General features: G+C 42.7%; 1 protein-coding gene across 1 annotated transcript in view; it reads left to right on the forward strand.

The window, feature by feature from the left end:
- The window catches only part of AATF (apoptosis antagonizing transcription factor), a 59,465-nt gene that overhangs the window by 1,559 nt on the left and 44,472 nt on the right, over nucleotides 1-13,434 (forward strand). The window contains exons 3-5 of the mRNA XM_009278354.1: nucleotides 2,012-2,200; nucleotides 2,853-3,263; nucleotides 3,924-4,061. Of these exons, the coding sequence (XP_009276629.1) occupies nucleotides 2,012-2,200; nucleotides 2,853-3,263; nucleotides 3,924-4,061 (738 nt within the window). The remainder of the gene's footprint in view (nucleotides 1-2,011; nucleotides 2,201-2,852; nucleotides 3,264-3,923; nucleotides 4,062-13,434) is intronic.

A 13,434-nucleotide genomic window follows, 5' to 3' on the forward strand; every position in this document is an offset into this window, starting at 1 on the left:
ACCGCCGGGGCCGGGGCTACCGCCGGGGCCGGGGCTACCTACCTTCGGGATCAGCGTTATGTCAGAGATCGTAGTTACCTCCGGCATCAGGGTTACCTCAGGGGCCGGGGCTGGAGTTACCTCAGCGCCGAGTTACCTCAGGGCTGCCCAGGCCGGGCTGCCCCGGTGCAGGCCCCGCCACAGGCCGGGCTGTGCGGAGCCAGGCTGCGGAGCGGATCCGGCTGGAAATGTCCAGGAAAAGAGGCATAAAAGCGCAGCGTCGGGGCAGGACTGCTTCCTCCGCCAGCGAAGCGCAGCCGGTGCGGCTGGGGGGGGGGGGGGGGGGGGCTCAGCGGTCGCTGGTGACACCCCTCTTCGGCACACCAGGCGCTCAGAGCAGGCCGCAGCACACTGCACGTGTCTTGTTTGATGCTTACCAGTGGCCAATAATCACCTTATCTTTTTAAATCAAGCTCTTCTTGCCTTAGTTGTGGTTTTTGAGACATTCGTCCCTTTTCCCGTGACATGTAGGTGGCGGTGTCATCTTCTAAGTTTCCAGGCTGGTGCCTGCCGTTCCCTTGACTTACCCTCTCCAGAGCAGAGTTTCCCCACCGGCCAGTGGACCAGCCAAGCCGTGGGGCAGGACTCATCTCTAGGGCATGTCTGTCACACGGTTCCTGCACTCACCTCTTGAGATAGCGAGCTAACCGTCACACACCGACAGCGGTTGGCTTTAGGAGGTACTAGGCACCAGTCATGGTAAATGTTGTGCCAGCTACCCTGGTTCTTCTATACAAGTGTAAGTGAGAGCAGTAGTATCTTGTCAGCAACATCTTAGTAACCATTGAGGAAATCAACGCAGTCAGCAGAGGCGTTTTCCCATTTTAGTAATCATGATTTAGTTTCAGACTTCATACTTCAGCGGTGCCGGGACTGAGAATGCCAGAAGATCTGTCGGGTGCCACGGGTCATTCTGCATCTGTCCCTCTTGCCCAGTCATTCCCTGGTGCCGGGCATCTTGCCGTCCTCTTGTAGCTGGAGTGACTATATTTAGACCAGATCTTGCTGCTTTGATTATGAGCAGGAGATTTTTTTGCTTCCCCCCTGCCTCAAGTAAACACTATATGCGAGGCATTAACATTTCCAAACACACATTAAAAGCACTTAGCGATGTTCAGCCAGTTGGATCACTCAATTGGTTGAACAAAGCTAACCCTGTAATTTTGCATACAGGGTGTCTTGCACATGAATGAAAATAAGGAGGGAGTATGGTATGATGTGTTCTCTTTGCTGGACTGCTCCATTCCTGTGTCCTGGAGAAAATGGGTATGAAAGAGGGTAATAACCACAGTGAAATTATTTCCTAAAATGTTTATGTATTTATGTGGCTCGTACGTATAGCAAGAGGCCAAAGTGCATCTGAATTGCAGTTTTCCTCATTTAATCTGTAAGTGTGAAGTGAGTGAAGGCATTCCGGCTTCACTGAGTCCTCCACCCGGAGGACTACACTTCTCATGAGACCCTCATGAATCTGTGGAAGGGCTTGGATAGGCTTAGTTTGTCTGGCGCTTTGTGCGGGTTCTCTAAAATAAAGAAGAGGCAGGGAAGAAAGTGTGAATGTAGTGGGGTTGGAATTGGTCTGTCCGTGTAACATCTCCCTTCCTTCTGCAGAGGTATTACTTTACTCAGTAGTTTCTAGGCAGGACTGGCGCTGATCTACCCAAAACCCAGCTTTGAGGCTTTTTCTCTGCCTTTGATTCCCTAGCAACCTTTCCCCCTTTGCAGAAAATTAGTGTAGTGGCTTTCCTTCACCAGGCAGGGAAGAGCCTTGCTCCCTCTCAAAGCCTGAAAGCCAGGCTCTTACGCGAGGCTGTGTTGCCATCAAGCTCACCTTTGCAGTATATTTTTGTTTGTAGAGCACGAGGCGTTTTCCGTGGAGCAGGATGGCTCCTTCCTGCAGCGAGTTCTTCTAGTCTGAAATTCAGTTCAGTTTAGACATCCCTCCCCTCTATTTTTTTTTTTTTCCCCACAGCTACAGTTGCTAAAGTGATTGACAAATTTGAGGATGAAACTGCAGATGACATTTTCCCCGTTGGTAATATACGGAAAAAAGCTTCAGCCTCTCTCTTGGAAGCTGATAAAAGATACAGTGGAAGAGCTACATCTCGCAAAGCTTTGCAAGAAGAGCTCTGGGGAGATGCTCTGTCTGAAGAAGGATCTGGTAAGAAATCTCATTTCTTTCCCCTTTTCACTAGACTACTCAAAATTTGATGTTAGCACGTTAACTGAGCTAGTGCCATCTGCACTGAGATGAGAAACTTTAGTCCCTGTTACGGGGCAATAAACAGGTACAATTAAGTTAGACGTCTTCTTGAAGTGCCTTCCTGAAATTCAGGCCATTATTTTTTGGCCTGAGGGAAGGGGAAATCCCAAAGAGGAGGTCACTTCTACAGACTGAGGAAAGAGCGTGACTAAGTGTAAGATGAGGCTCAGTGCGCTGGCTGAACATTGTGTGGAGGAAAAGAAACAGCTCCCATTTTTAAGCCAATATATCTCGGGGACTGCAAGTATATACAGATTCTCATTTAAAAAATGTATATAGCAAATCCTGACCACCTTGTTTGCTTATCACGTCATTGTTTCATGGGAAAGCTAAGCCTACTGATCATTGCTGCAGAAAATGTGAGCTGAGATCTTTTTGTGGATATGGCCTTGTGGTTCCATTATTTAGCCAAAACAGAGAGTAACATCATACACAGATAAAACGGAGTTTGGAGCTCAAATAGCCCAAACCTGTAGCTATTGATGATGCATACTGCAAAGTGGCATATTTTCCTGGTAAGTAAATAACTTTTTTCTCTTTCAATTATTAGCTGAAGAAGCATTAGATGAATGGTACAGTGGCAGTGAAGATGCGGAAGAGAACGGCAGCTTAGGCACTAAACCAAAGGAGAAGCCCAGCAGTGCTGGCAGTGACCAAGAGGATGACTTGGAACACGATGAAGAGACAGATCCATCTGCCAAGGCACCGAAGTTCAGTTTCCAGAATGTTACAGACTTTGAGAAATTTACAGAGGGGATGGATGATGCAGGAAGCAGTGAGGGAGAAGATGAAGATGATGCCAGCATGGAAGAAGGAAGTGATGAGGAGGAATATGGGAGTGAAAACCACGATGATGTAAAGGAAACCAAAGACAGTGAAGGTGATGGAGGGATGATGACATTCTCAAAAGGACAAGAGGCTGAAGAAGTAGAAAAAGGAAAAGCTGTGAAGAACCAGCTAGGTTTGTGCATGTTTGCTTTGTATTTTGACGAGACTTTCACCTTGCTGACACTATAGAAGCTGGCCATGTTAGGAACCACTTCAGCATGTTAACGTGCTGTTAGCATGCTGCACGTGCGTGCTACAGCAGCCCTAGTGATTTGCAAATGGTCTGCCAAATCTGCAATGCAAACTGGTGTCACTGCTGGTACAAAATCTCATGTTATGAAGTGTATTTATCCACTGGCTTAATTGAACCACTACTGAATATACTTGTAGCATTGGTGGGCGTGGGGACTTCCTACACTGGTAGTGCTGTGCAGCGATGCTGATACCGCTTCTGTTTCTTTTCAAAATGTAATACCGAATGCAATTTCTTCCTATCGGTCCTATTAAACTATCAAACCTTCATTTGCAGAATGTCCTTTTAAATAGTAAAGCAAAGGGATGATTTTTTTGTGGGTCACAGAATTGCAGTCAGGATCATAGGATGGGATGTGGTTTTGTCCAGAGACACCTTGTGGTACCAATTTTGTGCTGAGTCAGTGAATGCAAAGATTTGCCCTAACCAGGAGTAATGTAGCACAGAGGAGAGAGCCTGTGCTGTTAAATCAACAGCTCCTTCACGAGGAACAAGTGCTTTGGCTTGCTCAAATTGTTTTATTTTCTTTTTGTTATGAAGCACTGTGGGATCAACTATTGGAAGGGAGAATCAAGATGCAGAAGGCGCTCGTAACAGTCAACCGGCTTCCACAGCCAGATACGTACCCAATCTTCAGAAAGGAAGGTGGACAAGAATTTGACAATGCTGTCGAGAACTGTAAGAATTCTTCAATCTTTCTACTTTGGGTAGACTCTGCTGTAGCCAATACGTTTTGCCTGTGCGGGGAAGTGTTAATGGGAAAGGGAGGGCTTTGAGTTGCATGTGCCTGTAGTATTAGCTGTTGGTTTGTATTGCTTTAATCATTAATTAGGTACTGTGCAAACAGAGACCAAAAAGTGTTTCCTACCCCGGACAAAGAAAATGTCTCCTATCACCCATGTCTGTATATGTCTAGCTGATCTCTGCTGGTGGCCTGTTGTCACTTACGCAATGTTGGAAAGCCTCAGCTCGGGTCCCGCTGCTATTTCTAGTTCACGTGGGGACTGAAGTTTGCTTACCAATTTAAGTTTCATGCTGGGTCTTAGGAATAATTGGTTTGGTTGTTGCCGTTCAATGCAGAGTTGGGATGCTTCTTTGTCCAGAGACACCTTGTGGTATCAGTCAATGTGTTGGGTCAGTGAATGCAAAGATTTGCCCTAACCGGGAGTAATGTAGCCCAAATGAGAGGGCCAGTGCTGTTAAATCAACAGCAAATATCTTTTCAGCTTGAAGCTGCTTCATCTGTTTATTTTTTAGGATCACTATTAATGATACTGATCTGATGAGTTTCGTAGTGGATTCTCCAATATGGCAAATATAATGTGCACGCTCCAGTTGATAAGTGCAAAGTACTCAACTTCAGTGTGTTGCGGGTCTGTTTAATTTTTAGAATTGGACACCTTTTTTACTGGCCTTAAGGTAAATGTACAGGGAGATAAACGTCTGGTATGTTATCCTTAGGAATAAATACAAACTACTTCAGGTATCAGTTGGTGTCTATTTCTCCCTGACATGTTTGTTGTTTTCTATCAAAAACCACACAGATGACAGTGTTTATACACAGATTGTTCTTTTTTCTAATCCCACTAATCAGAAATTAATGAACTTCATAGGATAGTCTTCCAGTGATTTGGAATAATAAAGATAAAGATTGCCCAGGGAAGTGGTTGAGTCCCCATCCCTGGAGGTATTTAAAAGACGACTAGATGAGGTGCTTAGGGACATGGTTTAGTGGGTGGTGGTGTTGGGTCGATGGTTGGACTGGATGATCTTAGAGGTCTTTTCCAACCTCAATGATTCTATGATTCTATGATTCTATAAGCCCAGTAGCATTTTAAAGCTTGCCAGGTTGGTTATCCCTTTCACTTCTATTTCTTCTTTCCCAATGTTAAGATACTGCTCACTTCCCAGAACGTTTCGGCTCCGTAGGTGAGCACCCTGTGGAGAATCACGAGAAGCCCCCTTATGTGAACCAGTTGGTAGGAAGCACCGTAGTGGTGCCTACAGCCTTTCGTGCTAAACATCAGAGACGTCATCTGAACTGTCTGGTTTGCTGTGGTTGTATATCCCTTCAGCCACACAGTGTCCCAGGTTGTACATGCTGTAGCGATACCTGCGCATTGAGAAATTTTGGCCTGGGCTGGCACAAGTCATCTTAAAACTAGATTAGGAACTTTCACCATCATCGAACTTGACCTGAGTCTTGTCCCTACACCAAGTTTTGACTATTATCTCACGGCTTATACCTGATCTGAACATGGTAGCGAATCAGCTTATCTGGAGTTACAGCAGGTGAGATACTTTACATTTTAAAGTTAGCTCTGCTGCTTTAAATGAAGTGATTAAGGAAAAAAAGGCAAACTCCCAACAATACTAAGCTGACCTTTCAGTGAAATACATGTTATTAATGTATTTAATGAGATGCATTACAAACTGCACCGAGCACCATGTTTCATTACAGGCCTAAAATGCAATATCATTAAAGACCTTTAACAGAAACAATGGTTGACATTTTGATATTTCCCATAAGCAAAATACATTCAAGAACATGGAGTATAATACTGTACACAGTACAGCAGAGAGGCTAATCTTGCAGTTGTCCAGAACACTAAAGGAAAATCCACTGTTAATAACTGCTCGGTGATTCCCTCCCCACCCTCTTTTCATAATCTGGGCAGGAAAGTTGCAGTAGTATACTCTGATGTTCCTGATAGCCTGGGTTTGTGTTCTGTATTTCATCTGCGAAGACAGCGAGAAGATATAGCTGGAGTGACCTGGGTGAAGTTAGCAGAGGAAGTGCTCAGACTGACGGACGGGAAGGGATGAATTTAGGAACATTCTGCTACTACTACACTTGTTTAGTGCTTTCCAGTGTTCTCTAAAGGACCAAATTTATATTCCTTTTTTTTATTTCTATTTTTTTAAAATACAGTCTGTAATTGCACAGTAAAGTAGGTTACAATAAATAGTCATTTTTGATAAGCTACACTATTGTCCAATGCAGCTATCTCACTGCCCTGCCAAGATGCGCTTCCCAGAAGTTACAAAGTGCTAAGCATGAAGTAAGGAGTAAACTTATACCTGAAGATCATATGAAAGACTATGGATGTAGTTGGTGTTAGGTGGCAAAGACCCATTTCTCTCTCACTTTGCTGTGTTGGGCCCTGGGAGAGGGAATTCATGTCTAATCAACAGCAAGAGCTTTACCCCGTGGGCAGTCTGAGCTGTGTTACATCTTCCTTCATGGAGCTTCTGCCTGGATAACAGCGCTGTGACCTGTCAGTTCAGGAGGTGAAACTAAGTCCTTTCTGAAAATATACGTGATAATATATTTAAAGTTCTTTCATGAATTGATGCACCTTCATTTATGAGGGGGAAAAAATCTCACTTATTATAAATCAGCTTCCAATAAAAGACCTAACTTTTAGCTGATAGAGTGGTTTAGTGGCTTCTATAAAAATAAACTTTTTTACTTGATTCTGAAAGGTGATGTAGTGGGCTGGGTAAATGTTTCTGGGCTCCTGAGTTCTCATCCCCGTTGTATTACCAGCTTGTGGGTAGGATCCAATTCCCCAGACAGGAAAAATTAGAAGAACTGTGCATGAGTAAGTTTAAAGATGAGTGGAAGACAGGACTTTGTAAATACTGAATGTTGAGGTGGTTCCATTGTACGTGATGCGCTTCAGTCTTGGGACAGGATTTGGGATAATCATGACATTGGCACTGTTTTGGACTGGATAATACTCTCATTTCAGGGAAGCCTCAGCACTTCTTTCCAAATCCACAGAATAAATTTGGCATGCTTTCATCATCTTCATTGAATAGGAGGAAATGATTTGGTGTTGAAGTTGCACAAAGCAGTTGGTGCCAAAAATCCAGACTCTCAGTGTGCGCTGTAGCCTGCTGAAGGCAGGAGAGCACAGAGAAGTCTTGGCACCCAGTGCTCTCTGGGTCCTGGACGAGTCCCTCGCATCTCTTTGAAAGCTGCCCCAGAATGCTTTCAGTAATTTAACCCAAGTCCTTCCATTGCTTGTGAAATTTCTGCTGTGTGCTCACAGGAAGGACGATTTTTTTGAAATGGAAAACGGTCCTTCGTATATTTGCCTCTTTGGTATCTCCCACTTGTGACAACCCTCTGTGCAGCTAGTGGTGGTAGTGAAATTCCCTAAGGGTTTGAGTATAATTGTGTTAAAGAGTAGACAGCAATGTTCTATGTGCCAAATCTGAGCGAAAACGGTAAGGTCATGCTTGTTTTCCAAATTTTGAGATTGGAGGTTACAAAACTTGAAGTGTTTAATTTATTATTTTTGTAATCTTTTATGAAATATTTTTTTGAAAAAAAATGATACACCGTGCCTTGGACAGTCTTGGATTCCTGAGATCTCAGGTTCTGGTGGATGATTTACTGCAAAATTGCTTATAAATTGAAGTAGAAAATGTTTTGCAGACCTGGCAGCTTTCAGGCTTCACACCCATTTGTCACCCAGCATTTCCCTTTGTGTATAGAACAAGAATTAATTAGGCTGCACTGCAGGAAAAGTTTATGGCCATAATTTATATAGGATGAATTTCTGTTTAAAGAGACAGCATTGCTTTGTTTGCACTGTCTTACTTTTTCTTTCCTTTTTTTTTTTTTTTTAATCTTTAATTATATTCCAGATTTTTTTCTGTCACCCTTTTTACATAGAAATTGGAGACCAAACTGTGGTCATGGAGCTCATGTTTATTCCTGTTTTGCATCCATGGAGAAAGTCTGAGTGGTTTTAATACTGAAATCACAGTGGCTGCGCTCTGAATGCAGCGCAAATGTTTAATGTTTAATGCACGGCACACGTGAACTCCCACAGCTTACGTTTCTGAGGTGCTGATGCCTGGAGTGGTCTGTTTCTCCAAGATACATTTGTATTCTCTTGCACCATATCTTCCAGTCTAGTCCAGGGCTTGAGATGTTGCCTCTGTTTGGGGTCTTGCACGTTCAATTAATGTTTTTCATAATCAATGCAAGTCAGAATTTGCAATCTGCTCCTGATTTGCACATTAAAGAGACCCATTAATTAAAAATTCCAATCCCTGGCATGTTCCCGCAGGATCCTTGCATTATTTACATAGAAAAAGAGTGCAAGGTGCAAGTTTCTGTGCTGTGTCTCTGCACAGATTGCATGCCTGCCATTCATATTTCTATGTATGTTTTCAAGGGGGAGGAAGGTTAGAAGTGGATCTCATGAAAATGTTACGAAAATTACCTCAAGGGCAAGAAAGAGCCAAAGAAGGGGTGGAAGCAACATCAGTGAAGCCACATCCAGTGGCAGGAATTAAACAGTTCCTAGGTTTGGGGCTTGTTATGTTAAATCTTGATTCAGTGACAAAAAAACCACAGCTAATTGGGGGGCAGAGGGGCAACAAGAGCTTTAAGAAATTCTCTCTCTCAATCAGCAGAGGCTAGAAGCTGCTGTTATGTGTGCCCTCGGTAGTTGGGCTTCCCAATGTGGTCATGTAGGTCTGTTCTTGCTATTTTAATTACTTTCTCTTTACAATTTTTGTTAAAAATACTAAGCTGGCAATGTTCCAGTGACTAGTAGTTAGACAGTGATACTTTATGCTTCACAAAAAGAGCTGGGAATTCTAGCTTTTAAATAGTATAATGTGTTATTTTCAGTTTTATAGTTGGCAAGATGAGGAGTTAAAAACATAGAGAAGCCCAGGTGAGGCTCTTGCAGAAGGCATGATGCTGATGGAAATTGCAAGACTTTAAACGGACGAGTAGTTGTATAAGTTTTCATATGTATATGCTTTCACTTTCCAAGAGTTCAATAGGTCCCTGAAATGCAAGCTACGGGCTGAATTTTTGTGGTGTCTTTTTTTTTTTGCTTTGATTCCATTTGTCAGTGGATTAAGAGGAAATACCGGAATCCCGCATTTCTATTCTTCAGCATAAGCTCAAGCTCAGTTGTTTCGGAGAAGTGGAGAGAATACTGGTTTTGGTAAAAGGTAGACATGCAGGGTCTGTAAGAATGGATTTGCTCACTGAAGGAACAAAAGTGGGGACAACAAATATTAACTGTTATTTACACTTTGTAGAGCTGTGGAGAAGTTATACAAAGGTTTGTGATCAATAAGAAAATAAACCTGAATAAAGTGAATCAGATAAAAAAATCAAATTAAATGCTCCATGTGCTTGCAAGGCCATTATCCCCAACCTGCCTGGGTTATTAATGTATTAATGGAGCAGCAGCAGTAGTGAGCTCTGCCTGGCAGTGGCCTGAACTTTTCAGCACAGTGCCTTGTCTGCTGCTAATAGAAAATTGTATACAGCTTTTTAAATTCTGCTGAAATTTGTGCATCTTTTCTCAACTCAGTGATGTTTGAACTTTAGTTTGTATTCTCTATAGTCAACCGTATCTTATTTTCCTGACCACTGTGATGTTACTCTAGATGATTCAACCATGGACATTTTCTGTGGCCATGAGCTAGTGGCATTGCATCCGTGCACAGGATGCAATTCCTGTATTCCTTGTACTCAAGGAGGGTGTATTATCTGGAAGAAACCTTGCTTCCCCCATCATTTAGCATTTCTGTAGCATCCCCTTTGAAATCCCTCCAGACGAATTGTTGCGTTGGGCTCATTCACACAAAGAGATGAGCTTATATTGGAGACAGGGCGTTGAAGAGTGCTGCAGTTAGCACAGCTGGCTGAAAAGCAATGCTGCAACGCACGACCTTGTTCACTCTACAAGCACGCTGCACCGGGGGCCGAGGACAGTAGAATAGTGTGTTTTGCCTCTTGGGAATAAGTTAAATGTAATGATGGAGACCAGTCCTTTTTTGTACCCTACAAGTAGTCCTCTAGTCCTCCTTGCAGCCTGTGTGGCGTTACGGGTGGTGGGTTGCTTTGTGGCCACTCTAGGGATGCAATTACACCTTGAAATGGCAGTTGCTGCCTGAACAGTGGTTCCCAGTCCTGCCTTTCCTTCTCCATACTGAGTTTGGACTGCAGAATATTAGAGCATGTGCACCTTTTAAGTCCTTCAATATGTGTTTTAAATGGGGTGCTGTGAAGAAACTTTTATTCAAAAGAAAGACGTGGAAAGATGAAACAAGGGAAACGAGCGTGAACTACATTTAAAGTTTGCAGGAAGCAACTGACTATTCATAATCTCACTGTAGCCAGTTTCTTCAACTCAGAGTCAGTTGCTGGATAACTTATGTTTCACATGGATTAGTTATTCCCTTAAGGTGTTGTATGTCTCAGGTGCAGCTAGCCAACGGTTGCTATTTCATTATGTTTTATTGAAAAGCAGAGCTAAAAGGAACACTTGTAAAACTTTGCAGGACTTGCCTGGGACTGCACAAGGCCGGGTGCTCGGTGCCCTCTGGGAAATGAAGGAGACGTTCATTTTTTTGTTCCTAAAATGTACAGTCCAGTCCAAACACTTCGGCTGACCCAGAAATGTCTGTTTCTGGGGTGGAAATAGGTGCATTTGTAGTGGGTGTGCTGGTAAAGGACTGTGCTTCCACCTGGAGCTAAGTGGACCTTTATAATAATCGCCTGAGTTGGGCTCTTGGTGCACCAGGTCGGTTAACTGCTGCTGTGACAAGTATCTGTGGCTTGTGACTAGACAGCACATTTGTGGACAAGGCCTCTTAAGGATGTGATCTAGATCCCACTTGCATTCATTGCCAGCAGGAGACCTCCAAAGATGCCATGTGTTTTCTGGTTTTACATCCTTGCGTATTAAACATTTCTGTATGAATGCTTCACACTGAATATCTTTATTTTCTTCTGGGTTAGTTCTGTAATATTTTGCTGAAAAGGGACTCAAGACAGAGGGAAAGGTTCTATTTAGTATCTATTAGTGTATGTTTGTTTGTATGTTCTCAGTGTCTTTTTAATAGAGGATTTTTGCTGGATTCTGTTACTCCGATTCCTGATCTTTAAAAAAAAAAAAAAAAAAAAAAAAAAAAAAAAAAAAAAAAAAAAAAAAAAAAAAAAAAAAAAAAAAAAAAAAAAAAAAAAAAAAAATTACATTCTGTGGAACATCCAGGTAAGTCATGTTGAAGAAGCTGATTAAGCATTGACTAACTTTGAGTAGGATCAAGTCTGCTTTAGGTACCGGAGAACCTGTTCCACTTCTTGTAAGAGGGGATGTGTCTGGCAAGGCGTCCTCCTCACCGGTCGTGCAGCATGCTCCACCTGATGGGCTCACCCTCTGCCTCGCTCCTCGGCTGCACCTGGTTGTCATTTTACGCATCTGGTTAGAGAAAAGCTGTCAGATGAAATGTGCTTTATTGACACAGGCTCGGGATTTTTCAGAGAAGCCTGCAGGAATCAACTGCCGATAATTCACTCATAATTTTGTTATCATCTCTATTCGTGGATCACTTTTAAAACTCAAATGTATCCATACATACATCTGGAGATGATAATGCATTAATACAGAGCAGGGTAGGTGTCACAGGGGAGTGGGGGAGGAACTGAGGCACAGGCAGATTACACAGTTTCCAGAGGCATAGAGCAGTTACAGGATTAATTTGTGCTAGGCAAGATCACGGACTTAAATATATTCTTGCTTTGAAGATTTTACTGGGAGCCTGCACAAATGTGTGACAGCAGAACTGGGTTTCAAGCCTGAGTGTAAATTATTGTGATCAGATCTAGCCCACTTAAAACTGGTAGTTCATGTTAATTGAATTGTATTAGTCTAGACACTTTATGAATACAAAAAACATCGTGCTTGTCAATTCATGCAGGGTTGAATTTGATTTAAATGGATGTGGATGCAGGTGTCTCCAAATTTCACCTTTCCTCTCTGATCTACTGAAGAATCTATTCAACTCTTTCTGGGACTGAGCCAAAGCCTGTTGACATTAATGAAGACTTTTCACTCAACTAAAATAGATGAATGAATCAGACCCTTTTTTGTAAATTTTGTTGTAATGATCCTATGCCTTGGAGAGCTTTTGGTAAGAACTGGGGTCAGTAAGGATGATAAGCTCCCGGGCTTATGGGTAGCCATTCTGCGTACGTGCCAGCGAGTGAGAGGGAAGAGATATGAAGTGAGAAGCTTTAGACAAAGGCAGAGGTCTCAGTTTTGGAGCTCTGTTGTTTGTGTGTGTGTTTAGTTGGGTAATGGGGGGGTGAGGTTTCGTGCATGTGCAGAGTTTGGGCTGTGCGAGGTACCAGGAAAGTATTTTGTGGCCTGTCATTGCTGTCTGTGAATTGTTCAGAAATCCTGTGTAGGAGGTAGTGGAGAAGCGCAGGATATTTATTTAACTTGCAGTTTTGGGCTTTTTTCAGATAAAAACGCTCTTGCCCTTCCTCACTGAGTGCCAAGGCTTTTAGCTTGTGGTATTTAGTCTTTCTGAGCAGAATTTTTGTCTGCTTCTCTTGTATAGATGTGGTAAAATTGAAATGCTCCTGTTTTATAGGTTATCTCCATAGCCATATGTGTTGGACACTATTGGCGTTTGAGGTTTATTTTAAAGCTGACTTAAATTCTAGTGCAAGAAATGCTGGGAGAGTTGTTGACCTGATACACCCGAACTCCAGACCGTGGGATTACACCACACTTTAAGCACATGAAATAGGTTTGCCTACACTTGAGTTTCCCAAGATAATTCATAGCTAATTAAATTGAGTTTAGCTAAATACTTGTGCATCTTAGTCTGTATACTCCACAAACAAGACGCAGGGAAACAAAGGCTTGCAAAGCATCCAGACAAGCATGTGCAAATGTCAGCTAACTCGGATTAATTGGCAATTGGTTACCTTGAGATGGAAACTCAGTGCTTGTCATGATAAATGTAATTAATGGCCTGGTATTATATGGGGAGGTCAGTCTAGATGGGCTAATGTTCCCTTCTGGCCTTAGTATCTAGATAACTATGAAATTTCACATTTCTTTTTCCTTTCTCATTCTTGCATATGTACTTGGGGATTCCTGCCTGGCAGAGATGGGAATGCATGCTGTCAGATTCTTTACCTTTACAGTAATGTAAAACATCAGTTTTTATAAATCTCATTTTTACAAGCCCCGTCCCCTCCCTGGTTTGG

The sequence above is a fragment of the Aptenodytes forsteri genome, unplaced genomic scaffold (assembly GCF_000699145.1).
Source record: "Aptenodytes forsteri isolate BGI_AS27 unplaced genomic scaffold, ASM69914v1 Scaffold66, whole genome shotgun sequence".
Lineage (NCBI taxonomy): Eukaryota > Metazoa > Chordata > Aves > Sphenisciformes > Spheniscidae > Aptenodytes > Aptenodytes forsteri.